We start from the raw sequence: 15,544 nt of genomic DNA on the forward strand, positions 1-15,544 counted from the left end.
AACATTGTCTTGGCACAAAGCACTGAGTCTCGGTCAAGAGTTCATTAACATACTCTGCAAAAAATATGTTTTATAATCAAACATATATGTATGTATGTATGTATGTATGTATGTATGTATGTATGTATGTATGTATGTATGTATGTGTGTGTGTGTGTGTGTGTATATATGTATATGTATATGTGTATATATATATATATATGTATGTATGTATGTATATATATATATATATATATATATATATATATATATATGTATATATATGTATATATATATATATATATATATATATATATATATATATACACACACACACACACACACACATGCCTGTTATAAACATTGAATCTATACTTAATTAAGCTAATGAAGTGTAATTAGCTAAAGTTATTAATACTACAAACAATAACACACAGATATTGGCTAGGGCCTGGTGTAAACTCGTTACATACACTAGGCCTAGACCGATTATGACTTTATGCTTGAAACAATAAATAAATTAAACAAGTAGCACGGCTTACCTTTGCTCTCTCCCTTTTGGCGAATGCATTTCGTCGTCTCTTTGGTGGAGGACTCTGCACCGACGGACGTGTTTGAATCGGCGTGCTGGCTTGCTTGTGCTGGCTTGCTTGTGCTGGCTTGCTTGTGCTGGCTTGCTTGTGCTGGCTTGCTTGTGCTGGCTTGCTTGTGCTGGCTTGCTTGTGCTGGCTTGCTTGTGCTGGCTTGTGCTGGCTGGGGTCTTGTAGGCACAGCATCTGCGTTCAGTTTTAAATTATTTTTGAATCTCATTTCTTTGGCGTGCATAGTTTGTTCGAAACACGATCTCTCAAAGTGCTGCCCACAAATCGTCGGTTTCATCGACGCACTTGTCTTGTCCATAAACGCGACATTTTATCATCTTTTTGGCCACAGAAAGCTAGATTTGGCCCCACATCCCCATACAACACATCGCTTCACAATTATCCTTGACGATCGATTGTTGTCCGTTCTTTCTCGTAATAATTGACAGCAGTCTTTGCTGGACGATTCAACGCAGATGAACACTGGCGGCGGCTGTAACGCAGACGAACACTGGACACTGGACATTTTCCCGGACCGGCCTTCAAAGTGTGGGGGGATAAATATGACGGGAAAAAAAGTGCACAAAAAAACTAACTACGCTGAATTAGTGGGAGCCCTGAGCTTGTGTCTCTGCAACGAGCCAGTCCAATCTAGGGGTATAAATTCTTCACCAATAGTAAAAGGTTTCTTCGCCTTAGCAATACAGTTAGTCACTAAGTCCCATGCACTCGCATTTGTTGATGTGGTGGCCATCAGTAATTGCTTCTGTCCTTGTTTTTTTCTTTCAAAAAACTCCAAGGGCCTGTCTCTTAATTCAGGGTGCTTGGGCTCCAGCATGAACAGTTTGCTTGCTTGACAGGTTGTGTACGACCCCCAGTGGACACATTTGAAATAGTAGTTACTTTTATTGAAAAATTGCAGTTAAAGGGGCGATAAACATACAGCACTAGAACCATGTTACATCCAGACTAGGTAATGTTGTTGTAGTGGTACACCAAATTAGTAAATTATTCACTTCATCCAGAGGTCAAAGTTCATGTGACATGAGCATTAAGGTGGAGGGTCTTCTCTTTCTTCAGGTTATTACAGCTGGTGGGTGCATTGAATTACAAGTGCAGTTCCACCGACAGGCCAAGACTCCAGTGTGCATGAAGGTGATTTATGCAGGTCCTGCGTTCTCTCATCCACACTGATGCATCAGGCACACCTATGACGGAGAATTATGCCTAGCTACATAACGATTCAGGGTCTGGTTCCTCTGCTGTCTGCATTTGTCACATTTTAAAGGCTAATACAGCCCCAAAGCCAGCCTTCCTTTGATTAAAACTTGAGGACTGAACATTTACAGATGCAAACAGAATCATGGCCAGGTAGCCTCTGCTACTTTGTGAATGTATGAATGCTAAAGCGCTGTGAGTGCTTACTAAGACAAGAACAAGTTCTATATAAACGCAACGTCAATTTACCATTAATCTTTTTCAGTCCATTATATAATCCTGTGATTCTCAACTGGTGGACTATCTTGAGTGAAAAGCAAGTGAACCGTGAGACAAACGCTGTGATCATAAACAGAATTATCATCGCTTCATAAAAATCCTAGTGACAAACTTCTCATATTGTTATATGATAGCTTGTAAAAATCTAAATTGTAAACTTAACCAAATTCTTCTGCTGCATGTTGTAACATAATTATGTAAAACAACAGGTAATGGAATAAACATGCGTACACATTAAAAGCAACATCAGCTGCACTGTGTGAGCTGTGACAGTCTTCAGGATTTTGGGGTCTAAAGTCTCCCAAACTACAATCTCGTAAAATAATAAAGGATGTCAAATTAGTATGACAGACAAAAGATGCAATTATGAAAATCTTTTTAATGAAAATAGTCTTTATATATGACATTTTGATTCATCATCGCTCTTAGAAATGAAGATATTTGCAGTCAATAAGATCACTTTGCAAACCTTTCAGGGCCTGTGTGGGGTTGTTTGAGAACAAGTGACATGACAGTTTGTAATGTTAGACGTGGACACAAGGTGGAGGCATCTCTGCAGGAATGGAAGATGCTGCAGCTGGATCGTTTATTCAACACCTTTCATGAACTCAAGGAACTCTGTCAGAGAGAATGCACAAAGTCAATATATTAATATATCATCTCATACATTTCTCAGGTTCTCCTGATTATATAACCCAGTAGAGAAGAGTTGGTGTCTTTGTTCACTTTAGGCCTTTTCCCACAACTTCACCTAATGCATAAGCATTTTCTCTGGCAGCAAAGTGGAATACAATATAGAGGGGATTTATATGAGGATGAAAGCATTTAATGATATACAGAGTTCATTTGGACTCACAGGTCTGTCTATATGGAGATTCTTTCAGTAATCTCTTAAGGCCGTGTAACACATATCCGTATGACAGAAACGTATGGCGCATACGAAGATTTATCTGAGTCCAAATACGTCCAACTTTTCATTGGATCGGATCGGAAAAGTAAACCTATACAGATATGCATTTCTAACCTTTTGATATCGTATCACTTACTTATACAAAATGTATCAGACAAATACCCAACAAATGCATAACGTATACAAAAATATGGCGTATACAAAATATCGGTAACATGCTGGTTTACGTTGATATAAGGTAAGGCATAAGTAGTATTCGTTAAGAGCTCACTGTGTTACGCTGGGGTGCGTTGTTGAACGCTGATGTTTTGAACATGTTCAAAATTACTGGACGTACCCGACGTGTGCTTCAAAAGATATGCAGACGTTACGTTACGTTAGACATACGTGAATACGAAATACGTACGTGAATATTTACCAACGTAAATACAGTACGTGTATACTTACCTACGTAAATATAGTACGTAAATACCTACGTGAATACCTACGTGACTACGTTAGAGGTACGTTAGATATAGGCTACGTCGGCTGACAGTGAATCCTACAGCCAATTTATTGATAACGAGTGGATAACCTATTCATAACCTATGTTAAGATTAATCCTGACGACGGAGTAATTTATTAAACGTGTTTCTGCAATACAGCTAGCGTTTGGCATTTTAGCCATTCTCCAGCATCAGCATGACGTGAACCAAATGGCACTATTCTAGGTCCGTTGGCCAGACGCTCTGATACGTTTTAAATAAGTAAGTGATACGCTATCAATGTTTGACATACATATAATAATTTGTATGTCAGCTACAACACCGCTGTGGAAAAGTTGGACGTATTTGTACTCTGACAAATTTTTAGCTACTTTTCATATACGCCGGCATATGTTTCTGCCATACGGAACTGTGTGACAGGGCCGTATGTCTGGCGTGTTCGGTGTATTGTCTGCGTCCTTCAATTGATCACAACTTACCCTTAGTTTATATCAACCTATTGCCGATATTTCGTATGTGCCGGCATACGTTTCTGTCATATGGATATGTGTGACAGGGCCTTCACAAAGTGTATTTGGTTCCACTGGCAAACCTGTTGGATATATGATGTCCCGATATTTTGTATTTATAATTAGGGATTATAAGGTATAAAATTAATCAAATAATACCACCGTGCTGAAATGATAGTGGGATAATGATTATAATACACAGTTTACAGTGGACAGCTAAATCCAAAATGTTAAATGACTCCTTTGTCTTTTTTATATTAATATATAATTTTTTATTTATTTATATATATATAGATTTTTTATATATATATATATATATATATATATATATATATATAAATCCTTTTGTCTCTTTTTCTCCGTCAATGAGCTTTGAAATAATATGACGATGATGTTATTGTTTCGTACTGCGTTGCATAGACATTTATGCGTGTGTGTATGTATATGTATATATGTGTATGCATCCGTGTGTGCATGCAAAAAGGTTTACTTCTCTAATACTCTCAGTGCAGGTGTTTGAGTTTTTGAAATATTATTTCTATTTATTTTTGCATGCTTTCTTCGTACTTCAGTACATGCTTTGGGAATACAATGCAGCGTGCTGTTTTTGTGCAACATTTGGTAGGTTATAAAAGGTCAGTATGAACGTTGTGAAAAGTTAAAGAAAGGTATTATCTGGACCGAGTTATATTTAAAACCTTCCCAGGCATTGTTCACTTTATGTTTTTCTGACGAGTACCTCTGGCCGTGTGAACAATGACTTTAACTAACTTCAGAAGTGTTGTTGTGGAAGTTTATGACAAACAATGTATTATGTGGTTCAGTTTGGAAGATGTGTTGTTTTGTAACCTGCAAACTTGTATCCCTTACCGTCATAATCAATTTTTCCATCATTGTTTTTGTCTCCATCCTTCATCAGCTCTTCGATGTCGTCTTCTGTGATGGCCTCTCCAGTGGACTCCAGCATGGCCTTCAGCTCTTCTAGATCTATGTAGCCATCTCCGTTCCTCAACACAAGATAAAGCAATCAGTCTTCTTCTCATCTGGAATATCTACTGAGCTTCTTTTTAACATAATTTCTTTCCAACATTTCGACTCATATTGATCAAAGTCATCCAGAGAGCTTTGTTTAACTCAAGTCACATTTAAACTATCTACCAGTGGGGACAGCACTGACTCTGATCATAACTTGCTGATGTTTCCTTTGGATTCTGAAGTAGCTCCGTATCGTGTGTGGAAGTGCAAAGAGAACCTACTTGTCAAACATGCGGAACAGTTCAGCCAACTCCTCCTCTGATTTTCCTTTGCTCTCCTCCTTCATGCAGCGGACCATCATCACCAAGAACTCATCAAAGTCGACTGTGCCACTGCCTGCCAACATACACCATGATATATTAAAGTCTCCATTTCTCTATCATATTTGCAGTTAATAGACCTCCTTCCACAAGCCGTGCTCCCTTAGTCTACCATGATGCTGACGTACCGTCCTCATCCACCTCATCGATCATCTCCTGTAACTCTTCTGGGGTGGGATTCTGTCCCAGCATCCTCATCACCTTCCCCAACTCTTTGGTGCTGATGCAGCCATCTTCTGCATCCTGGATGAAGATGTCAAACGCAGCCTTGAACTCTAGAAGGGACACAGCAACTGTTACTGTCTATGAGGCAGACAGGGCTCAGAATTACATACGGAGAAATTCATGTCCATATCGTAACACCAAGAGAAATGTAGAAATGTTATACAACATAACCAAACAATTTAGTAAAGTTTAGTAACTTTAACTTTAGTAAAGTAAGGCCAGGTATTTTTGGGGCCCCCACACATTATTATATAATAATATGATAACAAAATAAATTGGTAATGCTTTGTTATGCAAAGGTTATTCAGGAAAGTCATAATTAAGTTCTAATTACTGATGTATTGAAATAACAGCTCCACCACAACAAAAGCAAATATTCATCACTCTTTTAGAAACTCTATATTCTATTGTTTGCTTGTAGACATATTTATATTTTATATATTTGTTAGTGTTAGACCGACCTGCAGTTATAGACAAAATAATGTTAAGTTGGCAACTCTGGAATTAATTGAGTAGAGGCATATCAATAAACAAAACTTCTTGGAAATTATAGCTGCTAGCGACGACATGGGGAAGTGCAACTTTAATGAACATTCTCTATTAAAACCAAGATTTGGTGGCATGGCTGAAACCGGTACCAGACGATGTATACGAGGGAACATGTATTTTGTGCAAGTAGTTGTTGATGTTTTTTGGTTGTTGTAAAGTTGGGCTTATATTTCATTCCAAGTGAAATTTAACATTTTAAATCTAATATGCCTTAAGCTGTTGGAACCCTCTTAGTAGAAAACTTTCATTTTGCGTTTATTTTGGCAGTCTCTATGGACAAAAACGGTAGTGTTTCCGAGCACCAGAGTCCCTTTAGAAAACCTCTAATTTTTCTGCAGCAGAGTCTGACAGTCTGCACTGCTCAGTCCTGGTCCTGGTTCTCCCGTGCCTCCATTCCCTCCAGCAGGCCCAGCTATACAGCTTGGGCCTTCAGCGACGAGTTGTCAGTGTTCGCTCCCAGCGGGCACCGGCAGAGCAGCAAGGTGAGGAGCTGCTGCTGCTGCTGCCGGGTGCAGTCCTAGCAGGTCCCGGGTGCAGGTCGAAGGCGGAAGCTTAGCTCAATCTGGGTATGTCTGATTTGATGGTGTTTCTGGTGAACCTGCATGATTTACTCAGATTTTTCTAGAATCGGCCCCAGTGGCACCACTGACAACCATTAAGAATAACTTTATGGAAATAGTCAATCTTCTCGCTGATGGTCACGTTTACTTATGTAGGTCATACAGAGACATCAGTATTACGTATGTAGACTGTTTCTTAAAGTTACTCTTAGTATCTTTAGAGAAGTCTATTCTTTTACACATTAGTATTGTGAGTTATAGTAGTCGTACTTGTAGATGAGTGGTATAATTATTATCACTTTAGGTATATACTGGTAATAATGGAAGTAATTAGTATAAGTAATAGCAGGAGTAGTTTCCTCACCATTTTTCTGCTCCTCTGTCAAGTTCTCAACCTTGAAGGGAAGAAAATGAGGATGATCATTGTAAGTATATCATTATCACACCTTCAGCTGCTCTCAGTGCAACATGACTGCAATGTCACACTGCTTTCCTCACTTACTATTCTTGTTGTGTTGCAGAGTACAAAGGGAGGATTTCTGACACATGCTGCTGTCTGACTGGGTCATTTGTTTTAATAGCCATCAGCTGTCCCTTTTCTTCTTCCGCCTGATCTGTCTTTGTCCTATTGTCAGCCACAGACGTGCACACTAACCACAGCAGCCTGTCACTCTGAGCTCATCACATGTGATGTTTCAGAGTGAACAAGTTGTCAAACAAGTTGAAGGAACACACAGACTCTTGTTTTTTGTGCTGTGAAACATAACGTTCCTGTTCTTTTATAGATTGTCATATGACCTTTATCTGTTCAATAAAGAGACACTGATATTCTGTGAAATATGTGACAGTTACATCACCTGGTGCTGTAAGTCAAAGCTTTATTCTGCAATCTACATCACTGTTCCTTCTTCTCTGATGTATTGGTGAACAAACCCTGATAATATAATCTAAACCAATAGTAGTAGAAAGTAGTCTCAACAAAAGTGTGATGTATCTTCACAAAGGAAGCAGTTTTTACCTTGTGTGAGGGTGCTTTTGCTCTATGAATGTTAAACACGGCTTCGGAATGACTTTGTCAAAGTGGCTTCTACTTGTTATAATACTTTTGTGCCAGCAGAGACCTTCCATATCATCTCATACAACAGCACATTTCTTACTTTGTGTTAACTGAAGCACAACACACAAGGACAGGATCTCCTCTGATTATTAAATGCTTAGAAGTCATCACCTCCAAGGGAATGATCATGAGAAAGAGAACTCACCGCTGCTTTATAGACGTCATCCATGGCTGCTGCTCCGTCCCGGCCTCTGACCCACCACTGCACTCAGACACAGCACAAATACTGCCAGCAATGACTGCCTCAGTCTTTATTGTTGGAGGAGTGTGCCACTAAAAAAGCTCTCGACCCATCCCGCAAAATCCAAGGGTGATGGAGCGAGGAGTGACAGAGAGAGAGAGAGATCTATAAATAGGAAACAACAGAAGCCAACCAACACTCATTTCAATGAAACTCCACCTGTCATTTTTACATTTATTCTTAGACTTCCCCTCCTCTTATGAACAATGTGCAAACATTATAGTATTTACATAATGGGTCAAATTAAGGCCAGAATGTAACTTTGTGACATCTGATTTAGTGTACCGAGAGTAATTATGCCATAGAAATGTGAAACCTCAGAGAAACCAATGTGCAAAGCTTACAGTAACTTCAGTACTTATAGACGCTGGGCTTAAATCCAAGCCTGCTGCAGTAACTGCATTCTGGCCCTATAACGCCCAGAGAGCTGTCACACTTAGGGTCACAGAACTAAATTGTATGACATGCTGTCCGACCACGTCAGAATCAAAAGTAATTCAACGTGTTGCAGCCATCATAGAGAATGGGAAGATTCCATATCATTATATCCTGGAGGACAATGTTGCACTTGTTTGTTCACATGAAAAGTGACAGAAATGTTTGTGTAAAGAATGAAAAAAGAGCTAGAGAGAGAAATACAAACCCTGGCTCCTTTCTCACCTCTGCACAATGTGAAGTGGGTGTGAAGCACACTGGCAGATTTATTTAAAGCAACAGCTAGCCTCAGATACAGCTACATTTAACTACTGTCTGCAGTAATTAAACTTGTTATACCACATAAATAATGGAGCAGGAAAAAACAGTAATGATGTGGAAAACACCAAGTCAGAAGCTGAACTAGTCTTGGCTTGGCAGAAACAGTGATACTGAAGGGGATATCATGCCACTTGTTGTGGTTTGGTTACCTTTAAATCACACATTTAAGTTCAGTAGTTGAAATTGACAAAAGACTTAATGCACACGTTGTAAAGATCAACCAAAGCCATAGTGCAGTATTTACATTTTTTTCTTTTGATTTATTTACAATCCTTTCATCAAAAAAGTATCCTTTCATCTCATCTTATTTACATCTTATCTGGGACAAGTGACATGTTAGTTTTCTAACATAAACCAATAACTCTCCCTCTGTGCTTTGTTAGCATAGCCGGGCCGGCTGCACGTGCATGAGAGTGTGTGTGAGTCCCTGTGAGTGAGTATATAATGGCCACAGCTCTGCGCTGCGTTCATACTGAGATAACCGCCGTCCTGACCCACAGCGTTGTCACAACTCTGTTGCTGTTGTTTGCAAACAAGAGATTTCTTTAGTCCATTTGATGCTTTTTTCATGCTGAATAACTTATTTCTTTATTTTTCATTATTTCTCATTATTTTTATTTTTTATTTTTTAAACTGAATCGTATGGGTATTGGGCATCTCAGAATGTCTTCAGTGGAAGACAGCCCTATTTTGCACTGTTCATGGTGTTAGTGCTGTTAGCTGCTAGCCGCTAACCGCTAGCTCAAAAATCTTGTTATGAAGAATAGTGACCCAGATACAGTATGTACGAAGTGAGCAGCACATTTTACAGTGCTCTAACATATACCTAAACCCATACATCTGCAATAAGATAATATCAGCTTCTATTTATCAGCCAGCCATAATGGTGCTCACAGGGCAGAGGGGAGGATCTGCTGCAAAGCCCTGCCAAAAATTGGGATGGCATCATAGAGAATGCTTGTTAGGTCACTCATATCCATTTCACCATAAACACATGAGCTCTCCATATTTAAACATCTTGAAGGGCAGCCACTCCAGTGCACTACATTGCAGGAAATTACATTTTTAGTTTTCATAAATACATATATTATATATCTTATTTACTATGCCATACTAAGAGTATAGAGTAGAGTCCTATGTCTTCATGACAATAGATATACATATAGGCTTATTTTGAATGTGTGTCCTTGACTAGAAATAGTAGTCCTCTACCAGTGGGGAGGGTGAGGGAGGGACTATGGTAATAAATCTCTGTTGTAAGGCTAACACTATGCAGGACGGACAGATAGCACCTGCCAATGTGCAGCAGCTGTAGAGTAAGTTCTGAGGTCGAGCCTCTGATTTTAGATCTGGTCTAACTGGATGGGCAGTAATAATTGTACTAATCTTTTGTCAAAAGATATTGACAAAGATGACAACAAGCTGTAGCTTCACAGGTTGTCACACTGCTTCAAGTCAAACACCAACACATACTGACAGATTACTCGGGTCGGCGGCAGTAGTGCTACGGACAACGGACTGTGTGGCAGCTGGAGAGGGGCCTGTTCCCAAGGGGCCCCGAACCCTGACATCTCTCCATTAATGTATGTGTATCGGTCCTGTTTGTGCATGTGTTTCAGAGCCTCTGTGTATATATATAAAAATAAAAATGAAATTTCCCCTCTCAGATCTGTACAGTACGTCTTTTTCATCAAATACTAAATTCTCTTTTAGCAAATTAATTTTGTTTAAGTCGGCCCGAGAAAATCTGATGCTTCTATGACACAGACGGGGACTAGAGAAACTCATGACTGCCAGAATAGACCCTGATGTATATTATATTGTCTGATTGTCCAGCAGTTGATCTCTACCCAATAAAGTCCAGCCGCAGTCGACACCATTATTGTATCAGCACACCTTTCTGAGTAGCCAACTGTACCTATCATGTCTGCAAGTATCCAACTGTTATGTTTGCAGAACTAAACACCTTTCCTTTTTGGGAAGGGCTGGCTCAGGCTTGCCTGGGAACAGCCCCTAGTTATGCTGCTATAGGCTTAGACTGCCGGAGGACACCTCTCTGCTCTCCTCCTTCTCTTCCACTCTCCTCCCTTCCCTCTCCCCTCTTATCCCTCTCCCCTCGTATCCCTTTCTATCTGTATGCATTTATGTAAATGTGTGTTACTAACTCAGCATCCGGGTCATCATGCCCGGAGTTTCTGTGTTTCTCATGTGGCAGGTTGCCACTGATAAAGTTCACATATGGATCATGAATCGTGGCTGCGCCTGCTGCCCTGGTCCTGCCTGACACCGGAAAGCCTTTTTGACATTATCCTGGATTCATCCTTTCTTTTTTCTTTTTCGATCACACCATCATTTCTGTCAAATGGATGTTGTATTTGTATTATGTTGTTTATCCTGTACACACGACATCTATTGCACGTCTGTCCGTCCTGGGAGAGTGATCCCTCCTCAGTTGCTCTCCCTGAAGGTTTCTTCCATTTTTTCCCCCTTTAATTGAGGGGTTTCTTTTAGGAAGTTTTTCCTTGTGCGGTGCGAGGGTCTAAGGACAGAGGGTGTTGTATGCTGTACAGCAGGACTATTCAACTTCATTAATAGTTACTAATACATTAAATGAACTAGTCACGTGGATCCCCTTTTTTTTTCACTTTATTTGCGTTATTTGCATTCATTACAGAAAGCAACCAGTCCATTCAAAACAGTAGGAAAGCTATGGCTACAAGGCTTCACACAAAAGTGCAAAATGTTGCATCTTTAAAACCAAGGAGACATGAGATATTTTCCCAACAGATCCATGTCCACTAATCTAGAAAACAAGATGAATACAATAAAACAGTATTCACCACATTACCAGTAAGTAGCCTTGTTTATAATATCAACTCTTCCAAGCATACATAAGGTGGTTTGAAAACAAGTCCATATCCATAAAATGAAATACTAAATGCAAATAGAAAATAGTAAAACAGTAGCATCAGACTTACAATAACATACATATCTTATACATATTTACAATATAACAGTAAGTAGGCTTGTTTGAATCATAAAGCAGATCTGTTTTTTTACACTAAGAATGCATTACATGCCAGTTACATTACATGCTAAGTCAGGTGATGTACTCGTATAGAACTACAAACATATCTGTCGGTCAGACTTCTTTCATTTTGAGCCTGTTTGAGTCAGTGAGAGAAATTACACTTTTGGGTGTTTTTATTAAATGATATGTATCTTGTTTATGTGCACGTTTCCGTGTTTACTGCGTTACTTTGCGTGTTCACATTCTCTCCTCTGCTTCGCGAAGGGTGGGGCTCTGCCCCTGCCCCTGCCCCTGCCCCAACACACACACACGACATGTGCGCACACACCTACAGTCAGTCAGTCAGACACAGCAGAGAAAAGGAGAGGAGAGAACTAAAAAAAAATCAGGGCTGCTATTGTGGCTCTCTCTTGTTCAGTGCAAAAGCGACCAAAAGCCACTTAACTCCGTTAAATGATGCTAACGGTCCCTGTACCTTCCTTCAAATTTGATTTAAATTTGTTATCATTCCTTTTATGCAAGATATATGATGATATCATATCCCAGTAAAACCTCCCCTCGTGATCCACATATCATACGTGGTGTTATAGCCCAGCTCTGAGCCCATAAGCAGGAAAGGAAGCACATGTGAGGGCATGACGGACATTGGTCAACATTGGGTTTTAATGGGGATATTTTTGTCCTCTGACGTATTTTGTCTACACACTTTATTATTAAAGGGGCTGAGGTAGAACTTCCAAAATTCGGATACGAGGCATATTAGTTATGATTATATGTACACAAGTAAAGAGGAACCAGATCAAAGAGAAGGTTATGAAGGTCTATCACTGGATACATCTGCACATACACTGATGCCTATCTGCAGGAGCATATAAAGTACAGTGATGTCTTTCCCTTTGTGTCCCACCGGCTCCTCTCATCCAGCTGAAAGTAAACTACAATAACCTCATAACACACTTCAGTAGGGTATTTTACAAGTATCACAGCAAAACTACTTTGGAAAGGTTACTCGCCATAGTAGATAAAAATAAAAAAAGGACAAAATAACAAACTATCACACACAAATATCAAATGCCACATTCTTAGTCATAGGAAAGCTGCATGGTTTAGTCACTTTCTGTCAGCACAATGAAAGGCCAAGTATGTAATATTATTAGAAAGCCAAATAATAAAAATGTATTTTCATTCAGGACTCAGGAAGAGTATTGCAGAGGATTAAGGGTTCCGCCGTAGAAAGCAGAACAAACATGGTTTTCAGGGTCATAAATGATTATAAGAGGATGGTACACAGAGTTTTGCCATTTTAAGATTATCTTGAGTCTGCTGCTTTAAAGCACAAGTAGAGAAGTGTCATACAAGTCAGCAAAGACCTGAAGCTTACAGCCTCTTAAGACTGAAATATCGCTTGAGAACAAACACAAAAAAATGCACAAATAATGTATTTTCATAGCAGCAGGGTTCAGGTGCAGTACTGGCCAGCAGCTACCTCAAGCTTTCCATGGAAGTATCACTGTACACACACACACACACTGATTATTGGTCACTTTACTCCTCCTACCGTCAGTGCAGACAGTATTGCAGAGGAGGCCCTCTATGTCTGTCTGTCTGTCTCCCTCTGTCTGTCTGTCTCCCTCTGTCTGTCTCTGTCTTGCTCTCTGTCTCTCTCTTCCCCCCTCTGTCTGTCTGTCTGTCTCTCCGTCTGTCTCTGTCTCTCAGTTTATGGAAGTTATGGATATTGATTTTCTTCCTTAGGGCTTCTTTCAACTCTATGTAATGGGGTAAGTTGTATGTTTGTTTAAAAAGGTCAAGAGCTGCCCATAAAAAGGTACCCCAGTTGGTAACTCCTCTCTGCTTCAATGTAGGGAAGTTGATGGATTTCTTATTTATTGTGAACATGGGGGTATGGCAGATGGGTGTCAGAGTTAGTTTGATCAGTAAATCATTGTCAGAGCGGTAGGACGTATAATGCCGCTCTGTCTCCAATCTGTAAGTTTTGCCATTTAATTTAAGTCCAAAGGCTATAACCTGTGTGGTAGAGCCTTCCTTTGTGTCTGTGGAGACATTCTACTATATGTCTAACACAGAAATAATTACGGACTCAGCGTCTCAAGATTAGCTTATCTTAAAAGTTTTACCTACCAACGCTTCCCTCTACTGCTACTCGGCTCTCTGTCCTGCTACCGAAGTTTGCCAGCTTCCACTCTCTTCATAGTTAACAAGCCCACCTGCTCTTTCAGCTGAGGTCGATCCATCCAGGTGTGGTCAGCTCTGTTGGGCTTGTTTGGATTTCTCTGCTAGACACCACCGCACCCGGCCTCCCTCCATTTCCCAGCACAGGATCGACAGGCTAACCGAGCCTGTAGCCTATCCAGGCTGCCACTGCTCCTCGCCAGGCTGCCAGCATGCTGTGGCGTAACCCTGGTCAACACCCGTTGTCACAACCTGGCTCGAAAGGAGGTGACAAGGAGGGAGACCACACAATCCATAACTTTGCTCTAAGGTTTAATTAAGTAAATTACAGAAGCACAAGCACAAGCAAATAATAGTATCCGTCAGCAGGCCAAGGGGAAGAGCGACAAGAAGATCTTGTAGGTCTGCTTTATAGCCTGAGCCCAGCCTGCTCAGGTGTGCTGCATCACTGACGAGGTCTTAGCTCCACCAATCAACCTCCTGAAACACAGGTAAAGCACACAGCCTGGGAAGGACAGGGCCACCTCTGAGCCCCCCCCCCCTTAAGACAGGGTTCCTACCCTGGACCTTAAACAATGGGAAATGGGGAAAATGTTGCGCAATGACCAACAGCTTTAGCAGTAGCATTATCTGACCCACAGTTTTTCCCAAACTTTCCTTTATGTGCCAGCACATACTCATCTGCCATGGTAGCAGCTTTAGAGGCAGTCTCTACTCCACGCTCAGCAATACGAGTGGCAACCTCAGGTGGAATACACTCTTTAAACTACTCTAGCACCATCAGATCACACAGATCTTTAAAAGTAGTAACTTCCAACGCCGAACACCACCTATTGAAATGTTTAATTAAATCCCTTGCAAATTCAACATGTGACTGCTCATCAGACTTCCTCCAAGACCTGAAACGTTGGCGATAAGCTTCTGGTACCAGCTCATATGCCTTAAGCACTGCAGCTTTCACCAACATATAGCTACCACTATCTGTAGTACTTAAGGCTGAGAAAACCTCCTGGTCCTTGCCAGTGAATACACATTGAAGCAATAGTTTACGCTCCGCATCAGACCAATTACGGGCGTCAGCTAAATGCTCAAACAACACGAGGAAAATGTCAGGCTCTTGTTCATTAAACTTTCGAACTAACCGTAAACAGCAACATCAGATGACGAACGAACCCGACTCTTTAACCTCTGCCTCAGCCTGAAGCTTGCCGTTACTTATAAGATCCAATTTATAACGCTCCAACTAAATCTTTTGTGTTGCCTGATCATGGGCTAGTGCAGCTTCCCGAAGACGGGCTTTATGTCTTAACTTCTCCACCTCTATCACACTTGTTTGATCTAGCAGGAGGAGCCCTTTCTGTTGCCCAAAAGTTATGCCAGCTCTAAGTCCAACCAAACCAGAAGCAGACACTTTACCTGACCCAATGATCCCATCAGACCCTACACCAGACATATCAGCTACTTTTACCGGGACACTTGCATCCTCCACCGAAGACAAAACATTTAGCTCCACCAGTTGGGCTTTTAACGTGGTCACCAACTCGTCTTTATTTAGCTTC

General features: G+C 40.5%; 1 protein-coding gene across 1 annotated transcript; it reads right to left on the reverse strand.

The window, feature by feature from the left end:
- Window positions 1-2,416: 2,416 nt before the first annotated feature.
- LOC115011379 (troponin C, slow skeletal and cardiac muscles-like) lies at window positions 2,417-8,071 on the reverse strand. The gene is made up of 6 exons (XM_029436522.1): window positions 7,913-8,071; window positions 7,015-7,045; window positions 5,445-5,591; window positions 5,218-5,332; window positions 4,832-4,968; window positions 2,417-2,675 (listed from the first exon to the last, which is right to left on the reverse strand). Exons 1-6 carry the CDS (start codon window positions 7,934-7,936, stop codon window positions 2,644-2,646), a joined length of 486 nt encoding a protein of 161 aa, XP_029292382.1. The 5' UTR covers window positions 7,937-8,071; the 3' UTR covers window positions 2,417-2,643.
- Window positions 8,072-15,544: the final 7,473 nt, after the last annotated feature.

The sequence above is a fragment of the Cottoperca gobio genome, chromosome 7 (genome assembly GCF_900634415.1).
Source record: "Cottoperca gobio chromosome 7, fCotGob3.1, whole genome shotgun sequence".
NCBI lineage: Eukaryota > Metazoa > Chordata > Actinopteri > Perciformes > Bovichtidae > Cottoperca > Cottoperca gobio.

Excerpts from the sequence above, each read along its gene's own strand:
- LOC115011379 (XM_029436522.1), bottom strand. The coding sequence starts at position 7,936 with ATGGATGACGTCTATAAAGCAGCG. Across the intron at positions 4,969-5,217 it reads CTGTTCCGCATGTTTGACAA|GAACGGAGATGGCTACATAG; the intron begins GTAGGTTCTCTT and ends TCTTGTGTTGAG. Across the intron at positions 2,676-4,831 it reads TGGAAAAATTGATTATGACG|AGTTCCTTGAGTTCATGAAA; the intron begins GTAAGGGATACA and ends TCTCTCTGACAG.